Source organism: Leopardus geoffroyi, chromosome B3 (genome assembly GCF_018350155.1).
Source record: "Leopardus geoffroyi isolate Oge1 chromosome B3, O.geoffroyi_Oge1_pat1.0, whole genome shotgun sequence".
Lineage (NCBI taxonomy): Eukaryota > Metazoa > Chordata > Mammalia > Carnivora > Felidae > Leopardus > Leopardus geoffroyi.
In genome coordinates, this window is record NC_059337.1 from 59,710,237 (window position 1) to 59,728,400 (window position 18,164).

Below are 18,164 nucleotides of genomic sequence, written 5' to 3' on the forward strand. Positions count from 1 at the left end.
AAGAAGATAACTGCACACTGCTTGGCCTTCCCCTCTGCCCTCAGGGATGCTGAGATACCACATGTTATTAGCACAGGATTGACCAGAGAGGATGCTCAGGTATGTTGGTTCCTCTTATCTGCTGCACCCTGAGGGTTGGCTCAGCAACAGAAGGCCCAACAGTGTACAGCCCAGCGGAGGATAGGACACAGTCCGTTTCCGGCCCCAGAGCTGACACCTCACACTTCAGAGCCACCCAACCCAAAGCCAAATGTCTTTATAACTTCACATCCTGCATTTTCTGGAACTATGTGATTCTCCATACCCTGTGAGATTGTTCTTTGCCCTCTCTACACCTGACTCTGAGAAGTCTGGGGCCCTTACACAGGCCTCCAGGAAACAGCCACATTGCCAGAGAAGCATTACTTTTTATGGCTCTAAGTGCTTCTGACTGAATCCAGTCCACTGATAATGTCAGCCTCTCAGAGTTGTTCGTTCCCTGAAGCTCAGCCTACTTTGTCTCCAGAGCTGACATCCTCTCTCCAGCACGGGAGGCACTGTAAAGGAGCTGCCATGCATGAGGTCAGCAAAAATCCTTTGTCCCTAGTTGTTTTTCCATCCTTTGCCTCTGTATCTCCCCTGCCTGGCTGGTTTCCTTGAAGAGATCAGCTGGTTTCCACTGAAGAAGTATCTGCTTTCCTGGGCGACCATGGGGAAGAGTCTGATTAAGATTCACACCAGAGTCCGAGTTCAGCTCCGGTTGACTAATCATTGCCTTCGGCCACTAAGTGTGCGCATACTGAGGATGGGGCCCCGGCTCCAGGGGAGGCTCCTGACCACTGTGTCCCCTGGCCCACAGGGAGCCACCTCTGGGCAAGGCAAGCAACTGGAACATATCCAAGGTAAAAAAGAATCCTCTGTTTTGCTGTGCCATTTGCCAGATCCCACCCACCCATGGTACCCACCCCCTCCATCCCACAGTAACAGGTTTGATGAAGGGGTTGGGGTGGGTGGTGACTTCTAGTGAACCTGAAGTTTTGTACAAGACTAGTCTGACATACATACAGGTGAGGTCTGTTGAGGGAACAGAAGACTAACATTTACTGAGTAATTTTGTTTGCCTAGCAGTCTACTATAAATGCATACATTTCCATTATCTTATTTACTGAGAGCACCAACTACTTATTATAATGTGGTTTCTGGTGTCCCTCTGATATGTTCTCTCTGATATAACAGCCTTTGCCTCTCTCCTTCCCCTCCAAGCTTAGGGCTGAATTGTAGGCTAAGCTGAAACGCACTGAAGTGGCTTCAGCAGCTAAGCTGGTCATACTGTGGAAGATCTGACAGTCATAGCTGTCTTTGTGAGGGGACAGCCTCTAAAAAGGGTATGAGGATTATGTGGAATTTAAGAAACAAAACAGATGAACATATGGGGGGGGGGGGAGAGAAAGAGAGGGGAAACAAACCATGAGAGACTCTTAAAGATAGAGAACAAACTGAGGGTTGATGGGGGGATGGGCTAGATGTGTGATGGGCATTAAGGAGGGTACTTGTGATGAGCACTGGGTGTTGTATGTTAGTGATAAATCACTGAATTCTATTCCTGAAACCAATATTGCACTGTATGTTAACTAACTAGAATTTAAATAAAAATGGAAGGAAGAGAGGGAGGAGCAGAGGAGCCAACACCTGTGTGATCAGGGCCTCAAGATTTGTTTTATCAGGAACTTATTAAACATTCCCAGGTTCATATTCCTCATGCTGCTTGTGCAAATGCAGGAATAAGGGGAAAAAACTGGGGGGAAAGGATCAAAGGAGCATCAAGAGCACTGGAACATGGGGCTGGCTCTTAATTTCACATTATTTCACAACAGTTTCTTGGGCAATTGGGACCTAAATCTAAAGTAGGTGTAAGATGTTGACTTAATTCATCCAGGCCCAGAATCCAACTACATGATCATTAGCACCAGGAAATAGACGCTTGGAATCCATCCTTACCTTTGCCATCACCAACCAACCACATGACTTCAAGCAAGCTCTGTAACCTCTTGCTTTCATTACTTCGTGGAAAGATAAAATGAAAGCACTTAAAAAAGTTTAAAATAGTATACAAATGTGAGATTTTAGCACAAGGGGGGAAAAAATAAAACCAGGACCATGAGGAGCTTCTGAAAGCAGAAGCTGAAAGCTGTGGCAAATATACTTACTGATGGTGAGGTGATGGGGAGACTAGGTGGCTAGCAGGGGGCTGCTGTTCCTGCCCCAACCCACCCCACATTTGTAACCAATCCCAGGATTTGTTCCTCTGGAGAATCCTTAACTGTGTCGATGGGCTCCAGCAGGCTGAGCAGGCAGACTGCCTGGGAGCAAATGGCTACTCAAGAGACCCAAACACAACTCACTACTTCTGAAAGGTTACTGCCACCTTTTAAGAGAGACCTTTGGGCAGGGACGGGGGGAGGGCAGCGGCGCCTGGGTGGCTCAGTTGGTTAAGCATTTGACTCTTGATTTTGACTCAGTTCATGATCTCACGGTTTGTGAGACCAAGCCCCACATAGGTCTCTGGGCTGACAGTGCAGAGATTCTCTCTCTATCTCTCTCTCTGCCCCTCCTCTGCTTGTGCTCTCAAAATAAATCAACATTCAAAAAGTGAGAGAGAGACCCTTGGGCTTATGAAGCTAGCCCTAATCAACTCTTATTTGGTCAAACCTTTACATAGCTGGGAATCTGATCTAGTCTGCAGCAATTCAGGGTCAATTTCAGAGCAACAGAAGGGAACTGGCTTCTCTTAAATTTTTTTTTTTTTCAACATTTATTTATTTTTGGGACAGAGAGAGACAGAGCATGAACGGGGGAGGGGCAGAGAGAGAGGGAGACACAGAATCGGAAACAGGCTCCAGGCTCTGAGCCATCAGCCCAGAGCCTGACACGGGGCTCGAACTCACGGACCGCGAGATCATGACCTGGCTGAAGTGGGACGCTTAACCGACTGCGCCACCCAGGCGCCCCTGGCTTCTCTTACCATAGGCCGCAAAGGCAGGGAGAGTCAGAGCCACTCTGGCACCCCAAAGATAGCCAGGAATGAAAATACAGACACTGAACCTGAAACAAGAAGCCATTTCCTCAAGAGCATTGTGATGTGGGCCATACTCGGTGACTCCAGGCCCACATCTTCTAGCCTCCATGGCTACTATTTAGTTGAGGGAGTAACCACCTCCTGTTTTTTGCTACCAGAGACTGAGCACTGTAAAGACAGAAATGTTCCATCTGAAAAAGTAAAGAGATAATGGGTAGTTTTAGGCGGTCGGAGAACACTTTCTCCTGACCATTGTAAGAGAATTTCCACCCTGACCCAACAAGATGTTCTCAGAGACCACTCTGCAGTTTGGAGTGTGTAAAGATAGGGGATGTGTCAGCCTACAGTAGACCCAGCTCATTCTAAAGTAAAAAAAAAGGAGCCACTAGCCAAGGGCTATCCCCCTTCTCCATCAGAAAACACTTAGGAAGAGGGGTGCCTGGGTGGCCCAGTTGGCTAAGTATCTGACTATTGACTTCGGCTCAGGTCACATCTCCAGGTCATGAGATCAAGCCCAGAATTGGGCTCTGTGCTGAGTGTGGAGCCTGCTTGGGATTCTCTCTGTCCCTCTCTCTCTGCCCTCCCCTGCTCATGCATGCACATGTGTATGTGCACATGCACACTCTCAAAAATAAACATTAAAAAAAAAAAAAACCACTTAGGAAGAGCAGATAGGGTTTTAATGTCCCCTAAGATTAGGACAGCCAGAAGTGGGAGGCTGAAGAGACAAAACACAACTGCAGAAATCCAAAAGATGACCTCATGAACTCAAGGAGCTGCATGCTGGGTTGTTAGAAGGGCACTCAGCTCCAGAATCAGTATTTCATGAGCCCTAGTGAAGGAAAACAGTCTTTTCCTCCCCATTCCTGCCTCTTAAGACCCTCAGCCCAAGAGGGAGACTTGAGCTCCCTGAAATGTGGCCCCAGCTCTGAATCAGGGATGGTATGCAATTCAGAATGTCTTTCAATTGACGTCAAAAGCAGGAAAGGCAGAATCTTTGACAAATCTTGCCAAAACCCTACGTAAAAAGAAAAAAAAACCTCCAACCATGGCCCCTCTGATGTCTGCTGCTTCTCTTATCCTTTTCCTGATACATCAGAACAGCATGCAGCAGCCACTGTCACGTGAAGTATACAGAGGGGCTTCCTTCCAAGATTTTAGTTACCATATAAAACAGAATGGGTGCTGCCTCCACCAGACAGCAAAGTGTGCACAGGGACCCAGAAAGCCTTCTCACATTCCTTTTGCATTTCCAGGCCTCGAGTCCCTCCGGGACAGTGCCCATTCCACGCCAGTGCGTTCCTCCTCCCACGGGGACACCTTCCTGCCTCATGTGAGAAGCAGCCGGGCAGATAGCAATGAGCGAGTCGCCGTGATTGCAGACGAAGCCTACAGTCCTGCAGACAGTGTGCTGCCCACCCCTGTGGCTGAGCACAGCCTGGAGCTGATGTTGCTTTCCCGGCAGATCAATGGGGCCACCTGCAGCATCGAAGAAGAGAAGGAGTCTGAAGCCAGCACTCCAACAGCTACAGAGGTGGAGGCCCTTGGGGGAGAGCTGAGGGCCCTGTGTCAGGGGCACGGCAGGCCAGAGGAGGAACAGGTGAATAAGTTTGTTTTAAGTGTCCTCCGTTTGCTCCTTGTGACCATGGGACTCCTCTTTGTTTTGCTCCTCCTCCTGATCATCCTTACCGAGTCTGACCTTGACATTGCCTTTTTCCGCGATATCCGCCAGACCCCCGAGTTTGAACAATTCCACTATCAATACTTTTGTCCCCTCAGGCGATGGTTTGCCTGCAAAATCCGCTCAGTGGTGAGCCTGCTCATTGACACCTGAGAAGGCATGACTCCTCCCAATAACTAGCCAGGTGGACCAAGGAGCCCGGCTACCCATTCCCAGCAATGGGACCCATCGCGGAACCATCGGCACATGTACCAAGTCCTCCTCTCATGACTCAAAGTCCACAGCCTAGGAGGGTCATTTCCCAGAAGAAAAAGAGGATAGGCTCATGCCCTATCTAAACAAACTGGGAAAACTCATTTCCTTCAGAGGTTCTTTCAAGAAAGGCTCAGCGACTCTGTTTCTCATCCTCCCGATTTGCAGGATAATTTTTGGTTTTGAATTTTGATTTTTCATAGATGTGTATTATTTTGAAAGTATCAAATAAAAATAATTTATTTTACTATTACGGATTATCGCAGTAGTGTCACCTAGCAGATGGGACACTAGTTGAAGACTAGAGAGCTGTCGTCTTCTGTATTGTGCGGGAGCTTTCCTACTGGGCTCCAGTAGGCTCATCAGTGCAGCCTCAGCAGCACAGGCCAGGGGTCTGGACAATGGGAACTATCTGTAGGTTTTCCTGCCAGACGAGATTTGAAAAAACTAAACATCCATGTAGAATGATTAAATGGAAAGTTGCTTCTTATGATGGTCTGAGTTGGATTTTCTTTTCCTTTTGTTTTTTTCAAATCTGAGCAGAGTGGGCATCTGAAGGGACCACCGCTACCGCAGCAGCAGCAGCAGGGGTGGGGTAAGTCTGTCCCCTTAGACTAGAGATCCTAGTGGGCATCGCCATGAGTTTTATATAATGAACTTAGACTTCTGTGATTTTTTTTTTCCTGAAGAACCTCAAGATTTTTATAGTGCTTCAGAGACATTAGTTGAATTCAGTGGTGCCTGAGATAAGACTGTCAGAAATGTCGGACAAAGTGTAGTTAACAGAAACGAGAACTTAGGTACCTAAGAAACTGTTGAGATTCAGAGAGCAGTACCTATTTTGTACCACCCCCCCCAAAAAAAACTATTTCAATTTATATTTTAACAAAATGTTATTTTCTTATCAATTCATATTTTGTTTTTACTTTATGGATTAAGAAAATAGAGCCTGATGAACTAAATGATGCAAGAAAGAAACTAATCTTGAGAATGAAAAGCTTCAGAAAAGAGAATTCCAAGATCAACAAAGAGCCTTGGAAGGGACCAAGAAAAGGATTTCTTTAAATAGGCATACTAAAAGATGCCTACAAAAGAAAGAAAGCGAACGTGGCAGAAACCAACAATTAGATGTAGAAATACTGCCCCCTAGGGTCGTCCTCTGCATCAGGAAAATAAGAGTTGTAGGAAAGTATTTGCCATTCTTGCTGAGGGAAGCTGTGGAAGCATGCAAAGCATAGCATGTGAAGGGTGAGTGTGGGGTCCAAGGCCCAAGCTCTGCAACTCTTAACCACTCACATACAAGATCTCGTTTTCATCTCAGGGAGAGATTTCTAAGTCATCTGGGGCCTGAGGACTTATTTAAGGATAGTCCGTAGACATATTCCTGGGACTCACACAATAGTGGAGTGGCTGCTAACATCATGTGATGTTGGGCAGCCCCAAATGCAGAACAGGATGAGTCACTTGAAGATTTGCTCTCCCCTAATTTGTCCCCTGAAATAGCAGAATCATGTCCATGTACAGAGTATAACAGACATGGAATTGACAGGGGGTGCAGGGTGGGGGGAGTGGATTGTACAATTCTAAATGCCCTTTCATCTAGACCAGGGGTTGGCAAACTTCTTCTGTAAAGTGTCAGATAGTACATATTTTTTTTATTTTGGTTTTGTGGGCCATACTCTGTGGCAACTACTCAACTCTGCCATCATAGCACAAAAACAGCCATAGGTAATACATAAACAAGGAAACATGGCTGTGTTCTATAACAGTTTATTTTTAAAAAGACAGCTGAATTTGGACCACAGGCCATAATTTGCCAACCCCAATCTAGACAATAAAACTGCTCCTTACCAGTATGTTAGCAGAAAGGGGGTCGGCTCTGCTCCCATTCCTGACTTGCTAAAGGCCCAGGACCATTTCCCAGTGGAGGCACTGGGGTTGCTTGTTTAAAGGGTGCTTGAACAACCAACCAGCAAAGAGGTAACTGATGCCAAGATGAGCAAGATCAAGTGTTTAAATGCTAAAACTCCACCAGAAGCTAAGAATGGAAGAGGAATGTCTGATCATTTCCATACCAGCGACAATTAGGGCAGAATTACAAACATCTATTTACCAAGTGACAAGACAAACTGAAGGAGATCCTAGTAAAACTTAGGGATCACTTAGAACCAACTATCCACTGCCACTTGTCATCTACACAGGAAGGCTTTATTTAGCACAGGACTGAAGTGAAAAGTAGACTCAGAGATGAAAAGGCTGTCAGGAGATAGGGGGCTGGTTTTAACCTGGATATCTACTGTCTTATGCAACATAGCAGATTACCTTTTAGTGTAGTGTTCCTACCTCAGTCTGTAGAATATGGTGTTTCTATGCAGTGAGTGATAACCTTGACAGTGACCTTTCATATTCACATTAAAGAGAGATACAATATTCCATTTCCTGGTATGTTACTTGTGTCTAGAGTTCTAACAGTACAATAGTCCATACCACTTCCAACAGCTGGATTTTGCTCTCTGAACAGAAACTTTTGGGTTATTTTTTTCCAAGACTTACCCCAGAAAATACAGATAGTAAAATTTCCTTCAATTTGCTTTTCAAGTAGCGCTTGGATAACAAACCTCCTTTGTTGGTGACTAGTCTTTTTGGTATCTCCCCATCGTTAAACATTGTTCAAATTTTTAACCTGGTTTTACTGTGTTCCACTATGTCTCCCATTTTCTCTCAAAATTAGTTTGATCTCGTAGAAAAAAACAATGGATTCCATAGCTTCATCCATCAGAGGAAATAAAACTCTTACTAAAGAATAGTGTACTGCATCTTTAAGCAGTAGAAGGTAAACTACCTGCAAATGTGAATTTCTTAGTTTCATTAAAAAGTATAGTTGTAAACCTTTCGTGTGCCAAAAATTCTAAGTTATACTTTCCTTCAAAGCAATGTACTTTTTTCTACATATGCAGTATGTAGTTAGCATAAAATCATTGGTGCCATGAAAATTATTTTTAAACTTAAATAAATATTTAAATATCATTGAAGAGTGGACTCTTTTTTAACCTACAACTGGTCTCCCTTTTTCCTCCTTAAAGTTACCAACACAGAGATAAAAGGATACCAGGGGGATTTATACAGCTGACTGCTGTTCATGACTAGAATCATTTAAAATAGTCATTTTATTGGGGCACCTGGTTGGCTCAGTCAAGCATCCAACTCTTAATTTTGGCTCAGGTCATGATCTCATAGTCATGAGGTTGGGCTCCACACTGGGCATGGAGCCTACTTAATATTCTCTCTCTCAAAAAAAAATAGTAATAATAGTCATTTTGCTTATATCCATCTATCATCCTTGACCTTTCCCCCAAAATGAATACTACTAAAAACGTGGAAACTGTAATAATAGAATGATTTTAGAGATGAATTAGACCTCATTTTTCTGTTGAGGAAAACCAAGGAGTGATTTTCCTAAGGCTACATAGAGCCAAAAGTAGAACCAAGATGGTCCAGGGTGCCTGGCTGGCTCGATAAGTAGAGCATGAGATCTTGAGGTTGTGAGTTTGAGCCCTACATTGAGTGTAGAAATTACTCAAGAAAATAAAATCTTAGGGGCAGTTGGGTGGCTCAATCAGTTAAGCATCAACGTTTGATTTCAACTCAGGTAATGGTCTCACAGTCTGTGGGATGGAGCCCTGCATCTGGCTCCACACTGACGGTGCTGAGCCTGCTTAAGATTCTCTCTCTCCCTGCCCTTCCCCTCCTCTCTCAAAATAAAAGTTTTTTTATAAACAAGAACCTAGATGGTCCAGCTTCTAGACCAGTGTTCTCACTCAAGCCTGGAACAAGAACAGAAGACATTTCCTATGAAGGGAATAGAATGGTGTCACTGCTACAGTAACCTGATAATTACAACTTACAAAATATATTCCTATAACATTATCTCACCTGATTATATAACCATCACTATGGCTACAAAACTGGTGATGGTCTTTTAAATTCCATTAGGATGAAAAGTGAAACTTGGGTCCACTGTGCTAGTTTCTTACCTAATCTTCCTGTTTTCAATTCTATCTGCCCTTTAATGCTCCATTCTGCTACCAGATCTTTCTAAAGCACCAATCATGTTATGTAACCCACCTCGAAATTTTCAGAGGTTCCTATCACCTATAAAATGATTATCTAATATACTGTCCCTAGTGGAGTTTTGTTTTTGTTTCTAATGACAAAGTCTTTGCTTAAAGTGATCTGCAAAGTAAAAAGCCTAAGAAACAGGGGTGCCTGGGTGGCTCAGTAAGTTGAGTGTCCAGCTCTTGATTTCAGTTCAGGTCATGATGCCAGGGTCGTAGGATTCAGCGTAGCGTGTGGAGCCTACTTAAGATTCTCTCTCCCTCTGCCATTCTCCCCCACCATTTTCTAAAAAAGGAAAAAAGAAAGCTCTCTAAAAACAAAAAAGAAAAGCCTAAGAACCACTGGATGTGAGTGGTGATTTCCCATGATCCTACAGTTTAACATTTATTTAACATTTGTTTATTATTTTCCCCCAGTGCAAGATGGGAAGAGGCAGAGAAAGTGGACACAGAATCCAAAGCAGACTCCAGGCTCTGTGCTGTCAGCACAGGGCCCAACATGGGGTTCAAACTCATGGACTGTGAGATCATGACCTGAGCCGAAGTTGGACACTTAACTAAGCCACCCGGGTGCCCCCATGATCCTACAGCTTTAAGGCAGCCACTCTTCTATGGATACTTAATGAGGACCCCCTATGTACAGACCCTTTCAGGGCTCTAGCACCCACTCCCTCTGCTTAGGGTTCCTCAACCATCAGCAGGCCCCTCTACAAGAGAATACACTCCTGGTTTTAGCACATGAACAGGCTTCCTCTACACACCCCTACAACTTGCTGATGGAGTAGAATCAAACAGGCAAAAGATACTTTTAAAACATTTCCTCTTGCACTGCTTTCATTTTAGGAAGAGATACCTTAAAATGTTTTACTCCTGCCTCTGTGCTAAATGTTATCTTCCTCACAAAATTTCACCTTTTCATTTGAAAATCCAAAAACACTTATAACCAAATGAACCAAAATATGGGTTTATGCTGTCCTGGAACTAAAACTCCTTACTGGCCATCAATACCATACTAAAAAGGAAAAACCAAAAAAAGTACTAAATCAGAAGGGACAGCCTAGCAAAAGGACACCTAAGTTTTTGGAACCTGAAGTTAAAGGGCATATATTGCTTCCTCTTGGGTTGATACAGAAGGTACATGTGTCTGCCCTCCTCCCTCCCCATGTACTGTAACTGACTGAAAGGATTTAAATCTTTGTGTACACAGCCCCAAGCTCCCTGCTTTCCTGGAGAACTGCCTTTGCAAAGTCATCTCTGTGGAAAGGAAACTCAAAGGCATGAATACCAAAACAGGACTTAAGGAACTAAGATTTATTAATTCCTAATCATTTTTAAGTCTCTCCGAGTTTGACCAAGTCCCTGTCCGCCTGAGAATCGTCTCCTTCCTCCTTAAGGGCATAAAAGGATGGGCATCTCAAAGAAAATGACTCAAGAGGAATACAGAGCTTACGTGCTTAAGAGATAACATAAAACCCAACTTAAAAAAAGAGAGAAAGCAATCATAACATACGAATAATTACAGAAGCCATAAAGCTTTAAGCAAGTCTCTGGGAGAAGTACCTTTCACAAAGATTACAGTTTAAGGATGTCCTAAGGGAGACAATTTTCCTTTATGTGCTTTGTAGATTTAAACAATTACTCCATTATAGAGCTTATCACTGAGAAACAAGTCCCCACTCACTCTCCTTCCTTCCTGCATTGCATCAAGAAGACAGAACTCTATTAACTGGAATTAGATATAAATAGTACAGTTTATGAAGCTAAAATGGCAAAAGAAACCACAAAAGTGACAAACATCAAGAATTTGCTAACATTTATTGCAGAAACCGGGCAATTACCACCAAGGATTCAAAGCTTAAATGATGGCACTAATTTCAATGAGAGTATTTTTCAATATCTTTAAAAAAGAGCACTTTTCACAAAAGTAGCCACACTCTGGGACCTGTGAAATGAAGTGGTGTAGAAAAGGGAAAGGGAAAAAAAGAAAAGAAAAGAAAAGGGAAAGGAGCCTACAGGCTTCATTTATTATCTCCAGGGCAGTTAAATAGAAGTCAACCTCACTTAGCTTTCCCTTCCATTTCATAAATGAATATTTCCATTTCACTTACCAATTTCTATAATCCTCTCATCAAGAAAACAATTCTTATTACTTATAACCTATTTAATAAACTAGCCCTCAATAATTACAGAGAAGGAAATTATACATGTGACTTTATTTCTGTGATACACAATTTGAGAAGACATTTCCTCTTAGAATTCAAACATATTGCCAAAAACTATAATAGTCCTTCAGTAGTAGTTTGTCAATGAAGAGCAACAAGGTAAATATCTAGCAAAAAGGTAATATCTTACAGTAATGTCAGTCACTGATTTTGTAGCTACCCTTCCAACAACAAACACTTTCAAATTGCCCTAACTTCTGGAAAAAAAAATTTATGACAAAAAATGCCAAAAGTCGTTTTTCATAACATTTCCTCCAAATATGAATTAGGAATGAAGGTATTCACTTAAGAAGATAATGAATCTCCTCTGGAGAGTTTAAAGACAGGGATAGCTAAGTGTATCTGAGACCTTCTAAGGCAGGAGCTTTCACTTCTTAAACCATGACCTACAGCAGTACCACAATAATAAAGACATATATTTTACATCAGAATATACATGTGCATATATATGTACAAATATGCACGCATATATAGCTAAGTTTCACAAAACAACCCTTACTCTATGTTTCCTATTCTTTACTATTTCTTTCCTTTTCCTTTTTTTAAACTCTGGTCATGGCCAAACCGATTTCATGTGAATAGCTATAAACCACAGTGTGGAAAACACCGGTCTGAAGGCAATCTCACCCTGGCTTACAAGGGTCAGGCAGATCCAAACCTTGTTCCTAGAAGACCTAGAATTCCTCAGCCATGTCTCAAGAGCCATCTAGAGGAGATCAAAGGGTCAGCACACACAGACCCAGGCCCTGCCCAAGTCAACTAAGGCTTCTCAACAATTATCTTGGGATTTCACATAACATTGAATTTAAAGGCGGGGGAAAAAAGAGCTCTCTATTTAAAAAAATTAAAAGTTTGAAAATCACTAAGTTAGGATCTCTTTCAGTATATGAGTCTAGAAATAAATATTCACTCCAAACTATAAAATAAACCACAAATCCAAATGTCACTATCAAAACCCGTATCATTAAACCACAAAAACTTTTAATAATAACCAAAGCTTTGTAATTATTATGCTAGAATTTCTCAATATACTGCCTGATTAAAGTGCTGAAGCAATCATAGCCTCCCCTCAAATTCCCTCCCCAACCTACAGAAACAACTTAAAAGCCTTCTCCCTTACTAAAAGTACATTCTGCTCACAGTTCTTACTAATAAAGCAATTTTATATTTGCTAAGAAGAACATATGAACAAGTAAACAGACCAAGGCACATGAATTACTAGGCTACTTAGACACTGATTTGAACAAATTGGTGTTGCTAAACCAAACACTCAGCAACTTTCTTAATTCATAAAAACATGTATCTTCCCACTGGAATTGCCTCCAGCCAAAATATACCGAGTTGGGTGCATAGCATTGATGGAACACACAGAGACAAGGCATTCTCCACCAAAAAAAGAATGCACCTGCTTTCCTGTCTCATGGAAGATTTCCACCCGTCGTGGATGAGCCATGCTGCCAACTATGACACAGTCTTCTTGTTTAGGGTCCCACACAGCCTGGAACCTGGTCAGCCATCGCCCAGTGATGGTGTTGTGCCTAGTGAAAAAAGCAAGTTTTTTAAAGGTAGTAAGTATTAAATAACTGAAGGCAGCAATCGGCAGACAGTAAACATGGCAATGCTCCTAAATGCTGGTTTTCTCTGCCAAGCTTCTCATTAAGTTACTGAGTTACCATCAGCCTAATCTCATCCTTCATATAAAACTGAACACTAGGGGTGCCTGGGTGGCTCAGTCAGTTAAGTGTCTGACTCTTGATTTCGGCTCAGGTCATGATCTCACAGTGCAGAGCCCGTTTGGGATTCATTCACTCTCTCTCTCTCTCTCTCTCTCTCTCTCTCTCTCTTTCTGCCCCTGCCCTGCTTACTCTCTCTATCTCTCTCTCAAAATAAACAAACTTAAAAAAAAAAAAAAACCCTGAAAATTAGTCCCTTCATGGTTGTTCCTTTCTTGGGATGCCTGGGTGGCTCAGTAAGTTAAGCATCCAGCTCTTGATATCGGCTCAGGTCATGATCTCGCAGTCTTTAGATGGAGCCCGGCTGCACTAGGCATGGAGCCTGCTTAAGATTCCTCCTCCCCCTCTCTCTCTGCCCCTCCCCTGCTCACACATGCATGTACTCTCTCACTCTCTTTCAAAAAAAAAAAAAAATGAAAATCAGGACAGAGATGTCTTCTGTACTTCTGAATCTCCAGTGCCAAGTACAGTGGTTTGTACTCAGTGGATGGTTACTGTCTGTTAAGACAGCACCTTTTGGGGGCACCTGGGTGGCTCATTTGGTTGAGCAACCAACTCTTCATTTCAGCTCAAGTCATGATCCCAGGGTTGTAGGATCAAGCCCTGCTCAGCATGGAGCCTGCTTAAGAGTGTCTGTCTCTCTCTCTCTCTCTCTCTCTCTCTCCCTCCCTCCCTCCCTCTCTCCCTCACTCCCTCTCTCTCTCCCTCTGCCCCTCTCCCCAACTCGTGCAATCTCCCTCTAAAGTTAAAAAAAAAAATAGCACCTTTTTTGTTCACTATTTCCTAGCTCAATAGAATCCTCACCCTTCCTTTTTTTAAACATACAAATAGAAGAAGCCCTAGAAATAAGAAATATACAATCCAGGTTATTGCCATTTTAATAGAATCTATAATCCCGTACTTGTATTCCCCTGATAACCAAACCCTGAGATCATTTTATATTCCATAAACTTTTTTTTTTTTCAACGTTTATTTATTTTGGGGACAGAGAGAGACAGAGCATGAACGGGGGAGGGGCAGAGAGAGAGGGAGACACAGAATCGGAAACAGGCTCCAGGCTCTGAGCCATCAGCCCAGAGCCCGACGCGGGGCTCGAACTCACGGACCGCGAGATCGTGACCTGGCTGAAGTCGGACGCTTAACCGACTGCGCCACCCAGGCGCCCCAATTCCATAAACTTTAAAGTAAAAATACATTTGGGGCTCAAAGAAGAAGTCACAAGAGAAATTAGAAAATATCTGACAATGGAGCACCTGGGTGGCTCAGTCAGTTAAGTGTCAGACTTGGGCTCAGATCATGATCTCATAGTTAATGGGTTCAAGCCCCGTGTCAGACTGTGTGCTAACAGCTCAGAGCTTGGAGCCTGCTTCAGATTCTGTGTCTCCCTCTCTGCCCCTCCCGAACTCATGCTTGCTCTCTCTCAAAAATAAATAAATATTGAAAAAATTTTAAAAAAGAAAGAAAATATCTGACAAATTAAAAATGAAAACATACCAAAATTTATGGGATGCTACAAAAGCAATACTAAGAGGGAAATTTATAGCAGTAAACACTAAAGTCTCAAAATCAACACACTCTAGTTCCTCAAGGAACTAGAAAAAGAAGAACAAACTCAACCAAAAGTTAGAAGAAGGAAGGAAACAATAAAGATTAAAGCAGAGCTCAAAGTCAGGTCATGATCTCACAGTTCATGAGTTCAGGCCCCACATCCGGCTCTGTGCTGACATCTTAGAGCCTGGAGCCTGCTTTGGATTCTATGTCTCTCTCTCTCTCTGCCCTTTCTCTGCTCGTGCTCTGTCCCTCTCTCTGTGTCTCTCAAAAATAAACATTAAAAAAGAAAAATTTAAAACAGAGCTAAATGAAATGGAGAATAGAAAAACAATAGAAAAAAACAAACAATAGAAAAAAAAAAACTAAGTTGGTGTTTTGAGCAGATCAACAAAATTGACAAGCCCTCACCTAGATTAGGAAAAAAAAGTGAAAAAAAAGAATAAAAGATAAAATGCAAGTAACTGAAATCAGATATGAAAGCGAGGACATTAAAACTTATGTCACAAAAATAAAAAGGATTACAAGAGAACAGTATGAACAATTATATGCCAACATATTGGTTAACCCAGAAGAAATGGCATTTCCTCATGGACCGAACCATGAGGAAACAGAAAATCTAAGCCTATAACTAACTACTAAGGGGATTAAAACAGCAATCGAAAACCTTCCAAAAAAGAAAAGCCCAGGACCAGATGGCTTTGCTGGAGAATTCTACCCAACATTTAAAGAATAAACACCAATGCTCATCAAATTCTTCCCAACAATTAAGGGGGAACTTCCAAATTTCTTTGAAACCAGCACTATTCTGATACCAAAACCAGAAAAGGAGTCTGCAAAAAAATAAAATGACAGACTAACATCCCTGATGAATACTGATGCAAAAATCCTCAACAAAATACTAACAAATTGAATTCAGTAGTGCATTAAAAGGATTATACACTATGATCAAGTTGGATGTGTATCTGGAATGCAAAGATGTTTCAACATAAAAAACTCAAATGATTTAATATACCACATTAACAGAATGAAGGACAAAAACCATGAGATCATCTCGATGCAGAAAGATCATTTGACAAAATCAATACCCTTTCATGATAAAAACATTCAATGAACTAGGAACACAAGGAACTATCTAAACATATTAAAGGCCATATACAAAAAGCCCACAGCTAACATCATACTCAATGGTGAAATATTGAAAGCTTTTCCTCAAAGATCAGGGAAAAGGCAAGGATGCCCACTCTTGCCATTTCTATTCAACACAGTCCCGAAGTATGTTTCTTACCAACATAAATCTGGTAGGACTAGAAACACTAATCCAAATGCCAGGTGTTCACAACTGTACAGGTAGCTAGATCCTACCTGTGAGACATCACCATTACACCAACAAGCATTTGATAAGGGGGACATTCTGAACACTCACATGATGATCAATTAGACAAGAAAAAGAAATAAAAGGCACCCAAACTGGAAATGAAGAAGTATAATTATCTGTTTGCATGACACAACTCCACACTCACATAAAATTCAATTCTAAGACTCCACACTCACATAAAAAACTGTTAAACTAAAACAATTTCAGCACCGTTGCAGGATACAAAAATAAATGTACAAAAATCAGTTGCATTTCTACACATACAATGAACAATCTGGACAGGAAATTAAGAAAACAAGCCCATTTACAAAAAAGAATAAAATACATAGGAATAAATTTAACCAAAGAAGTGAAAGATTTGTACACTGAAAACTACAAAACATTACAAAAAAATCAAAGAAGATACAAATAAATAGACATCATGTCCATAAATTGGAAGATTTAATATTGTTGAAATGTTCATAACTATTCAAACTGACCTATAAATTTAATGTAATACCTATCAAAATCCCAATGGCATTTTGTACAGAAATAGAAAAACAATCTTAAAATTGATATGTAAGCTCAAAGGACCACAAATGGCCAAAATAATCTTTAAAAAAAAGATTTTTTTTTTTAAGTTGGGGACCTCACACTTCCTGATTTCAAAATATACCACAAAGTAACAGTAATTAAGACAGAGTGGTACTGGCATAAAGACATACAGTCCAATGTAACAGAGAGCCCAGAAATAAACTCTCATGTATATGGTCAAATGACCTTCCATAAAGGTGCCAAGACCACACAATAGGGAAAGGGCAGTGTCTTCAACAAATGGTGCCAGAAAAACTGGATATCCACATACAAAAGAACAAAATTAGACAGTACTCTTACACCATATACAAAAATAACTCAAAATGGATTAAAGACTTAAACATAAGACCTGAAACAAAACTCCTAGAAGAAAACATAGTGAAAAAACTTCAGGACATTGGATTTGGCAATGATTTCTTGGATATGACACCAAAAGCAAAACAGACAAATAGGACTATATTAATATCAAAAATTCTGTGCACCAAAGGAAACAATCAACAGAATGAAAGGCAACCTAAAAATAGTGTAACTCCTACAACTCAAACTAGGGGCGCCCAGGTGGCTCAGTCAGTTGAGCATCTGATTTCAGCTCAGTTCAGGATCTTAGTTTGTGGGTTTGAGCCCTGCGTTGGGCTCTGTGCTGACAGGTCAGAGCCTGGAGCCTGCTTTGGATTCTGTGTCTCCCCCTCTCTCTGCCCCTCCCCTGTTTGCGCTCTGTCCCTTTCTCTCTCTTTCCCAAAATAATAAATAAAAAACATTTTTAAAAAATTGAAAGCAAAAATGACCCATTTCAAAAATGGGCAAGACTTGAATAGACAGTTCTACAAAGAAAATATATAAATGGCCAAAAGCATATGAAAAGATGTTCAATATCACTTAATCATCAGAGGAATGCAAATCAAAACCACAGTGAGATATTACCTCACACCCATTTAGATAATCACTAACAAAAGAGCAGAAAACAAGTGAGGGGCACCTGGGTGGCTCAGTGGGTTAAGTGTCTGACTCTTGACTTCAGCTAAGGTCATGATCTTAAGGGTTCTTGAGTTCGAGTCCTGCATCGGGCTCTGTGCTCATGGTGCAGAGCCTGCTTAGGATTCTGTCTCTCCACTCTCTGCCTCTCTGCCTCTGTGTGTGTGTCTCTCTCTCTCTCAAAATAAATAAATAAATAAACTTAAAAAAAAAAAAAAGAAGAAGAGAAAAGTGATGAATATACAGAGAAATTAGAACCCTGGTGTACTGCTGGTAGTATCAGAAAGTAAAATGTATAGCCCTTACAGAAAAACAATATGGAAGTTCCTCAAAAATTAAAAAACTCCTCCTTCTGGGCTATATACCCAAAATAATTCAAAGGACCTTGAAGAGATATTTGCACACCCATGTTCACTGTAGCATTTACAATAGCCAAAAGGTAGAAACAACCCAAATGTCCTTCAACAGATAAACAGGATAAAGAAAATGTGGATTACACATACAATGAAATATTATGCAGCCTTAAAAAATGAGACCCTGTCACATGCTAGAACATAAGAGAACACTGAGGACATGATGTCAAGTGAAATACGCTAATCAAAGAATGACAAGTACTGTGATTCTACTCATATAAA

At 41.5% G+C, this 18,164-nt stretch overlaps 2 protein-coding genes across 22 annotated transcripts in view; one reads left to right on the forward strand and one right to left on the reverse strand.

Moving 5' to 3' along the window:
- The window catches only part of FRMD5 (FERM domain containing 5), a 321,525-nt gene extending 313,510 nt beyond the window's left edge, over positions 1-8,015 (forward strand). For 5 of the 11 annotated variants that reach the window (XM_045449914.1, XM_045449915.1, XM_045449916.1 and 2 more), the window contains one exon: positions 4,312-8,015. In XM_045449914.1, the coding sequence (XP_045305870.1) occupies positions 4,312-4,889 (578 nt within the window). In that variant the 3' untranslated portion in view covers positions 4,890-8,015. The remainder of the gene's footprint in view (positions 1-4,311) is intronic. The other 6 variants (XM_045449918.1, XM_045449921.1, XM_045449924.1 and 3 more) reach the window with 3 other exon arrangements.
- A 2,886-nt stretch (positions 8,016-10,901) lies between these two features.
- Positions 10,902-18,164, reverse strand: part of WDR76 (WD repeat domain 76) — a 64,420-nt gene continuing 57,157 nt past the window's right edge. For all 11 annotated transcript variants that reach the window (XM_045449906.1, XM_045449908.1, XM_045449907.1 and 8 more), the window contains one exon: positions 10,902-12,863. In XM_045449906.1, the coding sequence (XP_045305862.1) occupies positions 12,608-12,863 (256 nt within the window). In that variant the 3' untranslated portion in view covers positions 10,902-12,607. The remainder of the gene's footprint in view (positions 12,864-18,164) is intronic.